Source organism: Ursus maritimus, unplaced genomic scaffold (assembly GCF_017311325.1).
Source record: "Ursus maritimus isolate PB19 unplaced genomic scaffold, ASM1731132v1 scaffold_15, whole genome shotgun sequence".
In the NCBI taxonomy this organism is placed as follows: domain Eukaryota; kingdom Metazoa; phylum Chordata; class Mammalia; order Carnivora; family Ursidae; genus Ursus; species Ursus maritimus.
The window spans coordinates 57,586,244-57,602,439 of record NW_024423897.1 but is presented as its reverse complement, the minus strand read 5'-3'; the positions used below and the strand labels follow the sequence as shown (position 1 = coordinate 57,602,439).

The window sequence follows — 16,196 nt, the reverse complement described above, 5'->3', positions numbered from 1 at the left end:
AGAGATGGTGGTTTCTCGGAGCCTCTGAGGGAATGGATACTTAGCTAGAATTGGAAAGACGAGGGTGTCATTTTCACATCGAAATGGCTCGTGAAGTCAGATGTCACGAGATTTCTTTCATGTTCCTGACGTACGAGAGTCAGCAGACGTATTGACAGCGGGACACTCGTGTTTGAGCACCCATGGTGTGCAAAGGCCTGTGTTTGGCGCCATGGGGGTTTCAGAGATGAGGTGCAATCCGTGTTTGGGGGAGGTTTTCAGTTGGGATCGGGAGCAGATGAGGGATCTGGAAACTTGCAGATGCATGAACTCGCTGGTCGCTAAGCCCACCCTCCATGACTCTAGAGTGCAAAGCAACCTCAGGTTGAGAAGGCTCGGAGCAGTGTTTTCCTGCAGTGTATTTAAAGTTGACGTTAGGTAGAAAGCGCCGGCGGTGAGTGCTGGACGTTATCACCGTCTTCATCCTGGAAGTGTGCTGGGCGTGGCAAACCGGTCAGGTCCCACAGCAGGGCTCACTGACTGTGGACCACTCACTTTGCTGTTTCTTCTGCTGCTCTCGGCAGCCTGTCTGCCTGCCGGTCACAGATAATGAAATCGCCGCGTGTATTAAGAAGGAGCCATCTGCTTTCAGTAGGGACACAGAGCATCTTTATGTCTGTATGCCTGGCCGTCAGTTCAGCTCATAAATTCAGCGTGTGCCTAGTGTTGTTCCTGCGCCGTGGCCAGGCTGGTGCTGGGCCTGGACACAGATGAACGAGACAGAGGTGGCCCCTTAGCCTGGAGGGGACAGCGTCGTCTTGTCTGCAAGCACACTAGCAGGATTAATGTGGGAGTCCTCACATTAATGTGAGGAAGTGGCTTCCGAAACTGAAAAGAAAGTTCTAGAAACTGGCTGGGGGGATGGAGGCTGGGGAGGGAAAGAGTGAGAATGTTCTGGCTGCAAGAGGTTACTTCTGGCCGGAGGAGTGCCTAATTTGAGCTTGAAAAGGTCCCTGGGATCAGCTCTACCCCCTTGCAGACCCCTCCTGATGTCTCCTGACCTCTCCCTGGGCCGGACCTGGGGAATCAGCGGATCTTCTCTGTTCTTCCCTGTCGGTCTGACTTCTTCTAAGCAAATGTCTGAACACAGCTGCCTCTTTGGAAATCATAAGGAACGGCAGGGTGGGTGAGGGGAAGAAACCTAGAGGTGGATCGCATGGGCTTGACCCTTACGACCACATGTGGACTTTGTCCTGTGAACTTGACCCGGCTACATCCTCAGGCCGAGGCCAGTCTCCCCACTCATAAAAGGAGAAGCACTGAGTTTGCAGTTGCATTGGGTGCGACACTACACATCACATCGCCCTGAGCGTCCCCGGGGTGGGCCTGAGGAGGGCATTTGACAGAGCAGGACACAGTCCCCCGTCCACACAGGGGGCATAGCTAGCGTGGGGGCAGCGCCAAAACACCGGTGCTGCTGGCAGCTGATGCTGACTCAGCCATTTCCTGAGTGGCCCTACTGCGTGCCAGGCCATCACCACAACTCTCAGGTGCTCTCCAGAGAGGGGCGACCTTTCTCTTCAAGTCTCACTAGTGTGGCCTTTTTAAGACTGGAACACACACAGGGTCTCCTGGAGCCTTCACCACCCGGGGGGGGGTCCCTGAGGAAGGGCTGTAGCCAGGGCGCGGTGGCCCAGTAGTCTCGAGTCATGACTCCGGCGCTGTCTCTCTGCACTGGCATTTCGGGAACTCTTCAGGGACCAAGTAGGACTCGTCGATGACATCAGCTCTGTGCTGTGTTTCCTTCTTTGTCAGATAAGGAAAGTGAGTTCCCTGGGGGACCTCATGCATGGCCACCTCATCCCTGTGTGCACTTGGAACCTGTCTGAGGCCCCAAAGTAATCCCCAGCTCGCGGGTGGCTCGAGAGGACAGCTCATCCCTGCCCGCAGGAGCCAGAGCCGGGACCCCGGCCGCCTGCAGCCCTGTAGGAAAAGAAACATGTGCTCCGTCCCGGAGCCTCTCTAGCTCACTGCCACCGACCACTCCAGGCCCCAGAGCCACAGACCCACGTCAGGGGTCTTTGGTTTTCGCTCAGGGTCCCGCGATCCCCGCACATCATTAGATGTGTTTTCTCTAGCTGCTGAGGTTGCTCAGGAGGGTAGAGCGACACACGCTGAATCTGAAATTGGGGGCATCGGACCCGTGAGATGGTCCCTGACTCGGTCGCTTCCTTCTGCACAGCCGTGGGCTGCACGGTGCTCTGTACGGAGGCAACGGCACACAGCTGTCCTTGGTTGTCACTTGCCATACTTTACTGCCAGGTTGTGTCGCTTGAGTTAAATATGGGGGGAGCCTCACGAGCTGCCACTGTAAGTCTGGAGGATTAAAAGCTTTCGGGGACCCCCGTCGGGCACCGTGCCGTCAGGGCGGCCCGCCGTGGCTGCTCAAAGGCGGCGCATGGTGCAGGCAGGCTTTGCTCTGTCTTGCCGAAGATCAAACAGTGGGTGTAGGAGATCCTGCTGGTTATGAGCTTCCTGGGGAAAACCCTGAATGCACAACAGAGCTCGCCGCACAGGGCTGAACAAGAAAGAAAATCACCAAACCCCCGTCTCACAGTCCTGAGCGCCCCCACCGTGAGTCTCCATAAGGGACGATTATGGTTTTTGGGTTTTCCCCCCAAAAACTCCTAACAAGGTTACTGTAAGGAGACTCATTTGAGTGCATAAACCATAGTAAATTCCTGCCTTGTCCTTCTGACTTCCTGACAGGTTGGCTGCCCACCTTCTCCTGTCCCCATCAGACCCTTCCGTCCTTGCCTGACCGTCCCCGGACAGAAAAAACCATTCCCCACCCTAGCGATGGGTAATCCTGGCCTCAGAATCTCAAGCCAGCCAGGCTGCTGTTGCTCAGCCTTCTGCTGCTAGGCAGTGATGTCATGTGTGCTGTTTGACGGCACGGATCCTGTCAAGGACCTCTGGCATCAGGGCCAAGTAGATGCCCCCGGCGTGAGCGCTCTCTCTCCTTAAACCTTCCCGAGGGGGAGGTCCAGCTGTTGTGGAATGTGCAGGCCCTGGAGAGGGATCTTTTTTGCTGGATTCCAGGCCAGGCATGGCAGCGTGCCGCCAGCACTGGGGACTGTGAGAGAGCCCTGCACCCAAGAGCAAGGCTTCTCGAAGGGAAGGGATGCCTGCCCCGCCTGCTACACATGCCAGCTTCCCTGCACCTTCTGGGCCCTGCTTGGTGGCTGAGAGCACAGGTCCAGTGCCAGCCCTGGCACTTCTGAGCTGTGGGACCCAGGCCTCCATGCTCTCAGAGGCTAGGACTGATTTTGAAAGCAATAATTCATGCAAAGCTCTCAGAGCGGTGCCTGGCGTGCAGTCAACACTCAATTTCAGTTATCTTGTAAGCAAATATCCCAGATTCATGCAAAACTTCAGAATCACTGCCCACTGGAATTTATTAATAGCTTCAAGGAAGTCTTCTTCCCCGACCCTTTATGTGGCCCAAAGAGGATGGAGAGCAAACCCCAGTGTAATCCCTTTGCCCTCAAGTGTGGCAGCTCATCCTTCCCAGCTCCTCCTCTGGGGGGTGGGCTGAGACCCTGGGTTACTTTTAGAGCTGGTGTGGGGTTGGGGACAGGAGTATGCCTTTCCATTCCACTGTAAGCGTTACCAAGGCATGGTTTTCTGGAACAGTCCTTGGGAACATGACACGTGACCTCAGCCAGGACCGATGTTTGCAAAGAGCCTTCCAACTCTTTTTGATTCTCTAGCCCACCACATGGATGTTGAGAGGAAATGAATTTCCCTTCAGAGGTAAAGAATGATTTAATCACAATAACAATCCCCGAAAGCCTTGATTTCTATGAAAGCTTCCCTCTGCCTGTGCTCCCGGCGTGTGGGCCGAGCTCGGCTGGTGTCTGCAGGCGCCTCTTCCTTCCCTCGGGGCCTTTGTTTGGCTTAGCACTTCTGCAAGCTTCTCCGTCCCCCAGCTGCCCAGGGTCTTGGCCAGATCCGGGCACCAGGCCGTTCAGGCTCGGGGAGAGAGCTCTGTGCGCCCGGGCCCGAGCCCGTGAAACTGCTGTGTTGCAGCAGGAACGTTTCGAGAGGCCTCTTGAGCAGACCTCAAAGCCGGCTTTCATCCCTTGTTGACAAGACTACATTTTGTCACGAATGGCCCCTTTGCCGAGTCTCCAGGTGGTGAGGACGGCATGTGATACTGAGCCGGGCAGCCTCGTTGCGGGAGAGCTGAGGCTTGATCAGAACAGGACCCAGATGTCCTTATGGAGATTCACCAGGTGCGCAAACAGTACTGTCCTTCCCAGCTGCGAGCCCCCCGCCACCACCGCGTCCAGCCAGACCCCTCAACCGTGTTCCTCATAGAGTCAGGCTGGAATGCCGCCCGGCTTACGAGAGATGCTTTTGTGCTAGTTACTTGACTCCCCTGAATAAATTAGGGCATTAGGTGACAACTGGGGACACAGGTGTTACATGGTTAGCACCTAGGTCAACTGGGGGCAGGGGGGGGGGAGGTCCTCCTTGCTACAGAGTGAATCAGTAAGAGAGAGCACTGGGAGTTTGGAAACTGAGCGCTAGTGGCAGTTCTGAACACTTTCTAGGATACCAAGCAGACATGTCCACACCTGGGCCTAAGCAGCGCCAATCACGCTTTGTTCCTGTGTTCTCTTTACTTGCTCTCTCTCTCCAGCTAGACCTGAGCTCCTTAGAGCAGGGCTTGTGGGTCCTAACATGTGGCATGAAGCCTAGCATGCAGCGGGCCCCCAGGAGGGAGTGTGTGTGTGTGTGTGTGTGTGCACTTGCGTGTGTGCACACGTGCAGACGCACGCACCAGATGCTAAAGTGAATTTCAGCCTGTGACACGTAAGCGGGAGCTCCCCTGTTCCAGAGGAGACAATAAACCGTTTGTTCATTTACTAATGCCCTTCCTGTAAACTGGCTGCATGATTCTTGGCCCCTCCCTCACAGGAAGCATAGGAATGGGCAGGAGGTGGAGGCTGGAGGCTGGAGGCTGGAAGAGGGGTGCCGGCAGAACATAGTGAGAGGTCAGCCCCCCAAGGATCTTCCCTTCACCTCTAGCCTTGTGCGTGAGCCAGAACCCGCCATGTGTATCCTATGCTAGGGCCACTGAGTGGTGTCCTGGGGCAAACACGTACCTCTGGGGGACACAGGTGACAGGCAGGTCCCTGACAAGTGGAAAATGCAGAGGGCAGGGACTAATTGAAGTGTCTGGGCCGAGAGAGCTGGGGCTGCGGGTGGGAATGTAACTCTCAGAGCTTGTGAGGGCAAAGGATGCTGAACGTTGCTCAGGGACAGAGCAAGAGAAAGAGCCGGCACAGGGTTCTTTGAGATGCTGTTCTGCAGAGCCACTGGGAGGGGTGAACAGGCCCCGGCAGAGAAGCTGTGAGAATAGCTAGAGAGCCTGGGGCAGAGAGTGGTCACAAGCAGGAGGGAGTGTATCGTCCACAGCAAGGGAACCTCAGGTGGGGTGATCAGCGATGGAGGAAGCGACAGAGAGTCTTCAAATAACCCATGGCAATGTCTGCCGGGCGTGAGTGCCCCGGGAGCGTGGCAGAGTCAATGGAGCGCTTTCCTGCTCCATCAGACAATTCCTTCTCTCCCTGGCCTGCACCCCTGGGGGTCTGGAAAGCCTGTCTAAGCAATGGGGAGGGTCAGAGTAGAAGCATGAGTAGAGAGAGTGTAGAAGCCAGTCATACCCCTTGCCCCCCACCCCCGCAGACCTCCCCTTGCAGCAGGCCCACACTGCCGAAGAAGAGCCCCACGTTCAGCCAGGTTCCGAATTTTGACCACTCGTTGGGCTGGGCATTTTAATTATTGACAAGAGGACTTGAATCACCCAAGAGTGACAGAAAGGGTCACGGGGTTGTCCCAAGTCCTTGTCCAGGGTTGGGTTGGGTAGGAGAAGAATGGGTGTCACTCAGCAGACTGAAAGGGGCAGTGGGCACAGAGATGCTCTTGTTTTGTGATTATTTTTTAATTACTTGATCTTGTTTGACCGAGTGTTGACGTGTGAGCGAGTGTTGAAATGACACCCGAGCTCGTTTCTGACTCCAAAGCCCGGTGACACCTTCCAGCAGCAGCATGCCCAACGAGAGTCACCCATCCTCGACTTTGAATTCCAGAATCTCCTCAGACGCAGCCCACTTGCCCTAACCCCATGCCCAGATCCTCTGGAAATATGAGACCAGCTCAGGCCATCAACCAGGCAGCTTGTGGTCCTCTCCGGCCCCAAACCCAACCCAAACCTGAGGGAACATCTCATGCGTTTAGGGTATGAGTCAAAGCCCTGCACATTTCACTGGCTCCAGAGAATTTATGAAGTTTCTCATTTTGAAGTTTCCCTGTTTCACGAGAATAGTCCTTGAGCCTTGAATCAGGGACAGCGGGGCCAGAGGTCTATGCTCATCCTTGGTGTTTCCCCAAAGCTTCCAAGTGACTGATCTGTAGAAAGAGTAGGTGAGCGGTTTGCAGCCCAAGCCCCCAGCAGCACTCATCACCTGCAGTGTGCCCGACCAGGGCTCCAGAGATGAGCCCTGGCCCCAAGGCCAGCCGGGAGCCCTGGTGTGTCACCCAGCTGCCCTGACCTTCCATTCTCTCATTTAGCCTGTGATTCGTAATCCAGGCTGCACAGCAGAAGAACCCGTGGACCTTTTCCAAAACATGCACATGCTTGGAGCCAACCCCAGGTGATGTTTGGTCAGAGGAAGACCCATTGGTGACTGTCCCATGCATTCCTATTTGAGGACAGCGGAATGACATAACACACCAGACTCCTTCCAATAGATAAACCCTGTTTTATTAGACTCCAAACCAGTGCAGTTAAAAGGGACCCTCGTCCAAACTGCCAGTCGGTTCAGTCTTGTGTTTCATTGTCTCCCATCTCCGCATGCCCTTAAAGACCTCGGCGGAGAGGACGGAGGTAAAGTCACACGACCTGCATGTGGTTGGAGGCCCACGCTGCCCCTGAGTCTGAACAGCGTGGTCTGTGGTCATGGGGAGACGCAGGTTCACGTGTAAAGTGAACTATTTCTAAGAGTCAAGTGTGCCTCGGACTTGGTAACTGCGACCTTGGGCAAGTAATGTAGCCGCCCTCTGCCTCAGTCTCCCCTTCTATACATTGAGAATCATAGCAGCAGCCTCATAGGTCAGGGGCAAGGTAATGAAGCCTGTGGCGTGTTCAGGCAGCAGGCGCCGAGTCAGTGCTGATCACTCCCGGCCTTCCTCTTACCATCATCATCGCTCCCCAGAAGGTCACTCTGGCCGGTGTCAGCAGACAGCAGGGGACAGAAAACATTTCTTTGTCTTGTTGATGTACTTCTTTTCCTGAAGAGCAGGAAAGTCAGTGAAATGTATACTTCTTTTATAAAACTGGCATTTTTAACTGGGACAGGGGTTTTCTCTCCCCTGTACCCTGACCCCCCAGCTTTGTCAGCATTACTAGAACCTAAGCTTACAGTCACATGTGCCCCACGTTGCCTTCCCAGGATATGAATGTTCCCAAAAACAACTTCTCAGAGAGACAAAGTACAGGTCCGCACAATGAGCCAGCTCAGCCATGTTGAGAGCCGAGTAGAAAAGAAAAACCTTGATTCCATTGTTCAGGTATTTCGTGAAGATTGTGAAGCAGGAGCGGAAGGCATGACAGGGTGGTTGGCCCTGAGAACAGGAAGCCGACATGAGTCTGGCTTTTCAAGAAGTGGTTGTGACCTTCATGGGTCGCCATTGTCCTGATGTGTTTGTTATGAGGCCTCAGTGGGGGGAGAATAGTTCTTCTGAGAAGCCACCAACCCTTGGAGTTACAGGGCTGTTGAAGTGCTCTCTGCCTGCTGAGGGATTCATCTGGGTACCCCAGAGAGCACAGCTCACTATAACGTCCATGCGGGGTGGATTCCCTCACCCTGACAGGCACACAGGAAGCCCGGCCAGCAGCATTCTTTCTCCACTTTGAGGTCGGCCATCTTGTTTAACAGAACACTCCTCACGGTCCTGGGTGGAGGGGGTGTTTCCCGCACTGCACCGCACCCACCATGGCACCTGGCCTTCCTGCCTGTGTCGTGTCACCTGCGGGCCCTGATGAGCCAGCGTCAGTGGGAGGACAGCTCCTCACACCCAGGACCAGCCCCTGTGCCCACATAACAACCCTTCCTTTCTCAAACCGCCACTGAACTTGAGGTTGTATGTTGAAAACATTATGGAAACACCTTAAAATTGTATTGACAAGACATTGTAATTTTATTCATGTCTATATGGATGAAGAACTGTGAGCCTCTTTCTATTTAAAAACAAAATGCTATCTTGAATGAACAGTGTTGGTGTTTGATTCTGTATGAATGAGTAACCTGGAGAGTTTCACTGGATCTTTCTGGTGTACTTGAGAAGTACCTTGATGGGTTTCATCGGCTCCTTTCTGGAGACACTAAAGAATAAAATGCATAAGGATCTCAAAGCAAAGGCTATAGCCATCACAAATCATTTTAGGCCATTATAGTAGTTTGGGAGATCATTTTGTTTGCCTTCAATTGCTTAAAGGATACTTCTTTCGTAAGTCAGAAGTCTACGATCTCTTGTCATGGTCTAAGGTAGAGATGGCAGAGAGGATTTTACTGGAAAGACACCTCCTCTTAGCTGATAGTGGCAGTGGAGGCACTGTGTTGAGGGTTCAGAGCCTGCATCCTGCTCCTTAGACGCCTTCACCTGCCATCAATGGCCAGGGTCTGGAATGGGCTCGCGGCTGGTATGGGGGAGGTGGAGTGGGGCACTGGGTGATTTCTTCACCAGTTCTGGCATAAAGAAACACCTGCCTTAAGAGTGTGTTTGTTGAAAAGGTTTCCTAGTGCTCAGCTCTTCCTTTTCTCCTGGGCAGGAGTTATACCACCAGTCCTATGACTGTGTCTGCGTCATGTTTGCCTCTATTCCGGATTTCAAAGAATTCTACACAGAATCAGATGTGAACAAGGAGGGCTTGGAATGCCTTCGGCTCCTGAATGAGATCATCGCCGACTTTGATGATGTAGGTACTTGAGAGTTATCTTGAGGGGTAGCCCCCACCCCACACTGTGACATTCTTGTGGCCACTGCATTTGAAGTTAGTCCAGTCTTGTGGCATATCTTAAAATATGTCTTTTGGTATAATTTGTGGTGGCTGGCTAAAAATTAAAGCCTTTTGCTCTCTTATGGTCCTTGACTAATTTTGGAGAGAGAAATATATTTAATTTGTGAGATAGTATGATCCGTAGGAACAAGTACCAAAATCAATATCAATGAAATGTCTTTCCAGTGTGCTCATGAATTTTCTCAAAAGGCTTGAGCTCCAAGGAAAATGCTTGCTTATCTCTTGATATAAAAAGAGATAATGAATGTATTTATCATAGTAGATTATTGGCATGTCTATCTCAGCATGCTGCAAGGCCAGATATCAACTTGAACTGTGCAGGGATGACATGCTTTATTATTGAAAAAGCAGTCTGTATGAGGGATAATATATTTTAGAAGGGACAAAGTATATGTTTCAGAATTTGAAATAGGTGTCATTTTTCAATTTCCAATATTCTGCCCACATAGAGAATAATGTGTTTTCGGGTGAGAACAAACACGCCTGTGGTTTTAAGGATGTTGGTGCTACATCATTCTTACAGATATCAAGCAAAATATAGCAAATTGACATACATGAACATAGTTTCATCAGGATCCATGGAGCTTTGAAATTCAGGGATGAAATTATTGATGTTATAGGATGGTTTCAGGCCAGCCTTCTAAATGTCTTGTGTGACCTGTGCATTTCTCTGCCCCCACCACTGTGACCGTGAGGTTGACTCAAGACTTACGGTGAAGTCATGGCAAGTAGAGATTCCCACGGGTACGCCTGAAAGCAGGACTACCAGCAAAGGGTCGGGAGCTTCCCAGGATTCCGTTGGTACCGTTGTCCTCCTGAGCAGATACAGACAGAACCTTTCAGAGTTCCCTTCCCTTCCTCTCTCCACCCCTTCTCTTTCCTACAGCTTCTGCTCTTATTTTTACCTATTCTCCATCCCACCTCAAGTCCTAACGTACTTGGATGGGGAGGAGGCCTGTAAGAAGCTGGTAACTGGTACCAGAAACTGGGACAAGAAACAATTGGGAGCCATTCTAGATCATTATTCCCTTAACATCTAGAGCTCAGAGGCAAAAGCCAATTCTCAGCACTATAATTGGTCATAAATCACCCTCCCCGCGCAGGGAAGACCTCCCTCACTGAATCAGACGTTCGTGTTCATGCCTTTCAAACCCAGAGTTGGGAAATTTATTTGAGGCCATTGTCACTTGCATCATCATTTATCTTAGTTCCTTCACTAGCAGATTTTAAAAGGTAAATCATGTTAATTGGAAGTAAACCATTATACTGCATTTCCTTTCAAGGACACACTCTTTGTGGATCATATAAAGTGTTCTTTCTCAACAAAGCCCAAGGTCAAGGTGTGAGTAAGCAGGGGTTGAAATAAGTCATATTCCCATTACTGGGAACTAGAGTTTGAGACTGTCTCTAGAAAGTGCACCCAGTCCAGTTACTGAATGCTTGTCATTGCTTCACAGCTGCTGTCCAAGCCGAAGTTCAGTGGAGTTGAAAAGATCAAGACCATTGGCAGCACATACATGGCGGCGACCGGTCTGAGCGCCGTGCCCAGCCAGGAGCACGCCCAGGTACAGACGTATCGGCCACACAACAGCACACTGAGCCTCAGCTCCACACACATCCTCCCTGGGGCCCAAGCAGGCATGCGCTGACTCGTAAGCTGTGCTGGGTATACAGCCTAAAGCTCATTGATAAGACCTTACGAGAAAATGATGAGAATCCAGAGGCTTCTGAGGGTCTGTTCACAGAACTCCTTTCTTTGGTCATCAGGGATAGGAAAAAGCAACCAGTCTGGTAGCTGCTTGACACCAGAAAAATATACAAGAAAGTAGATTAGAGCTGTTTATTTTAGGATGACTCGTTGAAAGATGGCTCCTGGTCTTTTGATTAAAAACAGTGTGGTCAAAAACCAAGCTAACCCCCTAGAAATGTGGTTGAAAAGGTGGTTTGGGCAAAACTGAGTATCTCCATTCAGTTGACTATAGTTTTGAGGGTGTTTTCTGTTATGTCGTGTTTTGTTTCTCTGTGTGTGTGTGTGTGTGTGTGTGTGTGTGTGTGTGTGTGTGTGTATAGATACGCTATGTAGCTTGTGGCTCAATAAACAGGACCCCCCCCCCTTCCTTTCAGGACAGTGGGCTCCCTGATGGCAGCAGGACGGGTTTGCTTTGACGCAGAGGGGGCGGGTGCAACTCCGAGGAACAGAACTTACCAGAACACAGCTTGCTGTAGGCAGGCCGACTCCTCCCAAGAAGAGAAGGGCTGAGCCCATATGCTCCGCTCCCTCTCCCACACCCACCTCCCACAGACTGACGGAGTGAGAGGGACAGAGACACAGCCGCGTGCTAACAGCGCTCCCTCTGCTCTTCTTCCTCAGTATTCATGGGCAGAGACTGGAACGTGAATCATCTCAGCGCTAGCAGTTTTCCGAGTGAATGGGGTACTATGTATCCCATTTGCTCTTCTCCTTGGGTGTTTGCTTCCAGATTATTATTTTTTAATGGGTAGGCATTACTTTAGTAATAAGGAAAAGCGAGATAAATGAGCAATAAGAGAAACCTTAGGGGAATCTTACCTTGAGTTCTGAGCAGTGCCCTCCCAAGCCATCTTGGTGCCAGAGGTGAAAGGAGAAATGTGCAGCCCTGTATACATGGTATTGTGTATTTTTAAGGGTTAGATTTTTATTGACGGAACATTAAAGTATTGGAAAAACTTGGAAAATTGTGAAATAAAGGTATGAAAATGTATAATATTTTAATTTTTTAAAAAAAAATTTACTTATTTGACAGAGAGCACAAGCAAGGGGAGCAGCGGGCAGAGGGAGAAGGAGAAGCAGGCTTCCCGCTGAGCAGGGAGCCCTGCACACGGCGCAATCCAGGACCCTGGCATCATGACCTGGGCCAAAGGCAAACGCTTCACTGACTGAGCCACCCAGGCGCCCCAACATTATTTTAATTTTAAGTAACTTTAAGTACCTTAATTATACCAGAAACAGAACTAATGATTATTTTATTTTCTTGACTTTAATAGAAGCAAACTTATACTTATGGGTACCTTTAATGTTATGGGAAAAGTTAACCATTAAAAAAATAACATAGAGCCTTATGTATCAGAAGGGACATCTCTCCTCTTGCCTCAGGCTGTGAGGTGTTTGGCACTTACTGTCTTAGTCAGCTGGGGCCGCCGTAACCAGCCCCGCAGGCTCAGGGGCTCCGGGAGCCAACATGGATTGTCTCGTGGTGCTGAAGGCTGCAAGGCCGGGAAACCGGGGCTGGTGAGCTCTCTCTTCCCGCTGGTCGATGGCCCCCTTCTGACTGTGTCCTGGCATGGCAAAGAGAGAGAAAGAGATCTTGGGGGGAGGGTTTTAAGGCTTCAAGATAGGAAATTGGGCAGGATACAATTCATTCCACATACTTACCTTTATTTAAAATGTTGATATTTTAGTTCATTCTGTATTTTTCTGCATTATTTTTTATTTTCAAACTACTGTGTGAGGATGTCATTTATCATGATCGTTGTGCTTTTTGGTGCCTCCTGAAATTCTGTGCCCGAGGGGAGTCCCCCACTCACCTCACCTAATCCCAGCCCTGCTTCTGAGGCCTCTCCAGCCGATCTCCCCTGGTGAGCCATTCAGGGAACTTGACCTGTCTGCACCCACTCCAGACCTTAGGTCACCGATACCCACTTATCAATCCCTTGGCGGGGCCTCAGAGCAGAGATTCTCAGAGACGCTGCCATGTGAAGACCCGTTCAGCATTGGGCGTGTGGGGTGGCACTTCCCCCATTGTCCCCTCAAACCGAACGTGTCGGACTCTGCCTGCTCCAGACCGTCGCTGGCTCTTCAACCAGTGTCTCTCCCTTCTGTCAGCACACTCTGTGGCCCGAGAGAGCTCATCCACCACCCTCACTCTGCACCTCCCCCTTCCTCCCGCACCCTCACCAACACCGACACCAGAAATCCCACTCTTGAAGGTTGGGAAGCACTTCCACATTCCAGAATCCAAGTCGGGGTGTGTGCTCCCAGCACTCGTTCTCGGGGCCCAGTCTGCGGCCTCTGATCGAGCTGGTGGTCACCTTCACCTAGAAGTCCCTCCTTAGCTTCCAGTCCTTCACTGTGCTGCCTGCTGCCTGTGGTCCCTGTCTGGGGGACACAGTCGTGTTCTTTCCCTGACACCTCCTCCCGTCAGGGGCCTCACCTAAGACTTGACCCATGATCCATCCCCTCTGCTAGTCAGCCCCTGCAAACACCGTCATCCGCTATCCTGACCACGGGGCCAGGCCTACATTCCCAGCTCTCTCCATGGACAGCCAGTTTCCGACACCCTCATCTTCTGATGTGGTGTGCCCCAAAATGCCTAGCAGGGGGCGCTGTGCACAGAGAGGACCTGAGTTTGTTCCGTGGAGGTTGGAACATGGGCCCACTGTACTGCCCAGAACAGCGTGTCGCTTCCTTCCCTCTGTTTTACAGACCTGCTACTCCTGATGTAAACCCTCTCCTTTTTCCCCGATGTTTGTAAACACTTACTGGATGCCTCCTGAGTCCGCTTTTAACAAGCCTAAGAGATCCCCCAACAACCATCCATGTTACGCATGGAGAAGGAGACACACAGCACAGCAGTGAAGTAACTGGCCCACGGTCACAGACAGGACAAGCAGCGACAGCAGGGCTGCCCGCTCCGGGGCAGGGCTCACCTGCTGGTCCGGAGCTCTGATCTGTCAGCTCCGTCCCGAGCCCCTCCCGCACCGTGTTCACATCTGCACCAAGTTCCTATCTGCACCATTCAGTCCCTGCTGCGTCCTGCCTGACCTTGGCACACCTTTCCTGTCCCACGTGCCCCATCCCCCTGCCCTCATCCATCGCAGACACCAAACGGGCCTTCTTAGCTACCCGTGAGCTGCTCCTGACTTTCTAGTCACCACTGTGTTCATAAGTGACTATTTACCGTATGGTAGAGTCAAGTGAGACCACTCATGGCTTACTACAATAGCTAAGCTTTCTACACTCCAGTTTCCTTACATAAAATGGTGAGCTACCCATTTCATAAGGCTATTGGGTAGACTGCATTAATATGCAGAACACTCCATGGCCAGAGCAGGTAATAAAAATGCTAATAGCCATAATAATACAGTTGTGACTTGTACGCTTTTTGCATATTGATACTATTGCTCCCTCCGATAGAACAGATGTAAGGGTTTGCGACATAAATGCAATGGGATAGGTCGTCACGTCCACGCGGGGAGTTTACTCAGTATGAGCTATTTTTATGTAGGGCATTTAATTAGATCTGGTAAGGTCATCCTAGAAATACTTTGAAGTGCAGTGCAAGTCTTCTGCAAGGAAAGTGCATTACGTTTGATTGGGGTCGGGGCATAATACACTTGATATACATATTGATGTGGATATGTTCTTTTTATAAGAAACGAACGTCTCTCCTGCCCTTTGTAACCTACCTGTAACCTACCCACTTGTTTTTCTAGTTCTAAGCCGAAAAAACCTTTCTGTTCATTGTTTAGCCAAATATTTAGTTTGACAACAAAAGACATTCAATTTGCAAAATATATCGGGTTTATCAAGGATTAATGTGCTTTTCTTAAATTCAAGAACAGGCAAAGGTATCTGGATAAAAGCCTTTTGAAATTTAGCTCGCGTTCGTCCCTCCTCATTTTCTCGCCGTGGGAGCAGCAGACGTACCCACGGGGAGCGCAGGCACACAGCAGCGTGTCCACACCTCGCCCCAGCAGGGCTCTCATGTCTGCCTTTGTTTCGCTTCGTTTGTGTTTTTTAAATGAAACAGCGCGTTCTCATTCGAAGCTTGAAGACAACATGACTAAATGGTTGGTTGCATTATGCGTAACTGACTGTTGTTTTCAGAAGAAGCAGGCACTTGTCAGAAAGTGAAACGTTAGACGGAGAATGGGCTGGCGTTCTAACCCCACTCATACCTCCGTGAACACGCGCTGAGAAACACATGAGCTGTCACGGAAGCTGGCGGCCAGCGGCCCTTCCCTTCGCTGCCAGGACCCCCACCCCTGCCCCACTCCTGCTTCCAGGCCTCACAGCTGCAAAGCCTCCTGCCTGTTCCTTGCCATGGCCTTCACACTGGAAGCCGTGAGAGCAGATTGTGGTTACAAGTATGTTTTTCTCGACTTATAGAGTATTATTTTTAGAAAAAGGACATTTCACTTAAAAAAAAAAAAAAGATCATTTTCAGCTTCTCCTGAAAACTGGTGGCTTATCTACCTGATCTTCATCCCTGATGACAAGAACCAGCAGCTCAGACAGAGAAGCAGCTGCTGCCTCAGCCCTGGGGTGTTCTCTGCACCCTGCACACCACTGCAGTGGCCTCTTCCCTCCGCTGCACCCCGGAGCCCCATCCCTCGGCCCCCCAGGGGCTCCACAGGCCCTATCCTGGAGGAAGTCCATCCTTCATGCCCTAATCAGTGAGCAGGGTTTCTCTGGTCTCAGCAGTCGTGTACATGGTTCTGATCTTTTTCAAACAAATATTCTTAAGAACTTCGATAGTTGAACCCAAAATACAGGGATGCAAACTTTCATTCAGAGTCCTGCTTTGATTATATTATTGCTGTCATAAGCCTGACCTCTAGCTCTTCTTCGCAATCTCAAGTAGATCGATATCCACAGCCAGCAACACTTTGAGAAGAAATAATTTGTAGTACCAGAAACAATTGAGGGGGGAGAAGCAGAGAAGCAGGGGGTGGCGGGAAGATGTTACTCTTCGCCGGGTAGGAGGACTGTCCTTTTATAAAGCATTTGGAGTCTTACTCTCTTTTAAATTATTCTATTTAATTATTTGTTTTATGTAAAAACTACCTGATTTAAAGAACATTTAAAGGGAAATGTAGTAGTGTGTTTTATTGGTTATATCCGCACAAATGCAGCAGCAGACCCAGGGCTGTAGGTTGAGGGTAGTTCCTAAGCACCGCCTTTTGCTCCATCTGGCTCTTGCCAAGTTTGCCCTGTAGAGACGCCGCGGCCAAATAGCACAGCGTTTCTCCTTTATTCGGCTCCCTCCGTCCCCCCCATCAGACCCCAGCTCCATGGGATCCACCC

The 16,196-nt window shown here is 51.0% G+C and overlaps 1 protein-coding gene across 1 annotated transcript in view; it reads left to right on the top strand.

The window, feature by feature from the left end:
* ADCY2 (adenylate cyclase 2) overlaps positions 1-16,196 on the top strand; it is a 387,226-nt gene that overhangs the window by 355,882 nt on the left and 15,148 nt on the right. The window contains exons 21-22 of the mRNA XM_040630559.1: positions 8,882-9,028; positions 10,588-10,695. Coding sequence (XP_040486493.1) covers positions 8,882-9,028; positions 10,588-10,695 — 255 coding nt within the window. The remainder of the gene's footprint in view (positions 1-8,881; positions 9,029-10,587; positions 10,696-16,196) is intronic.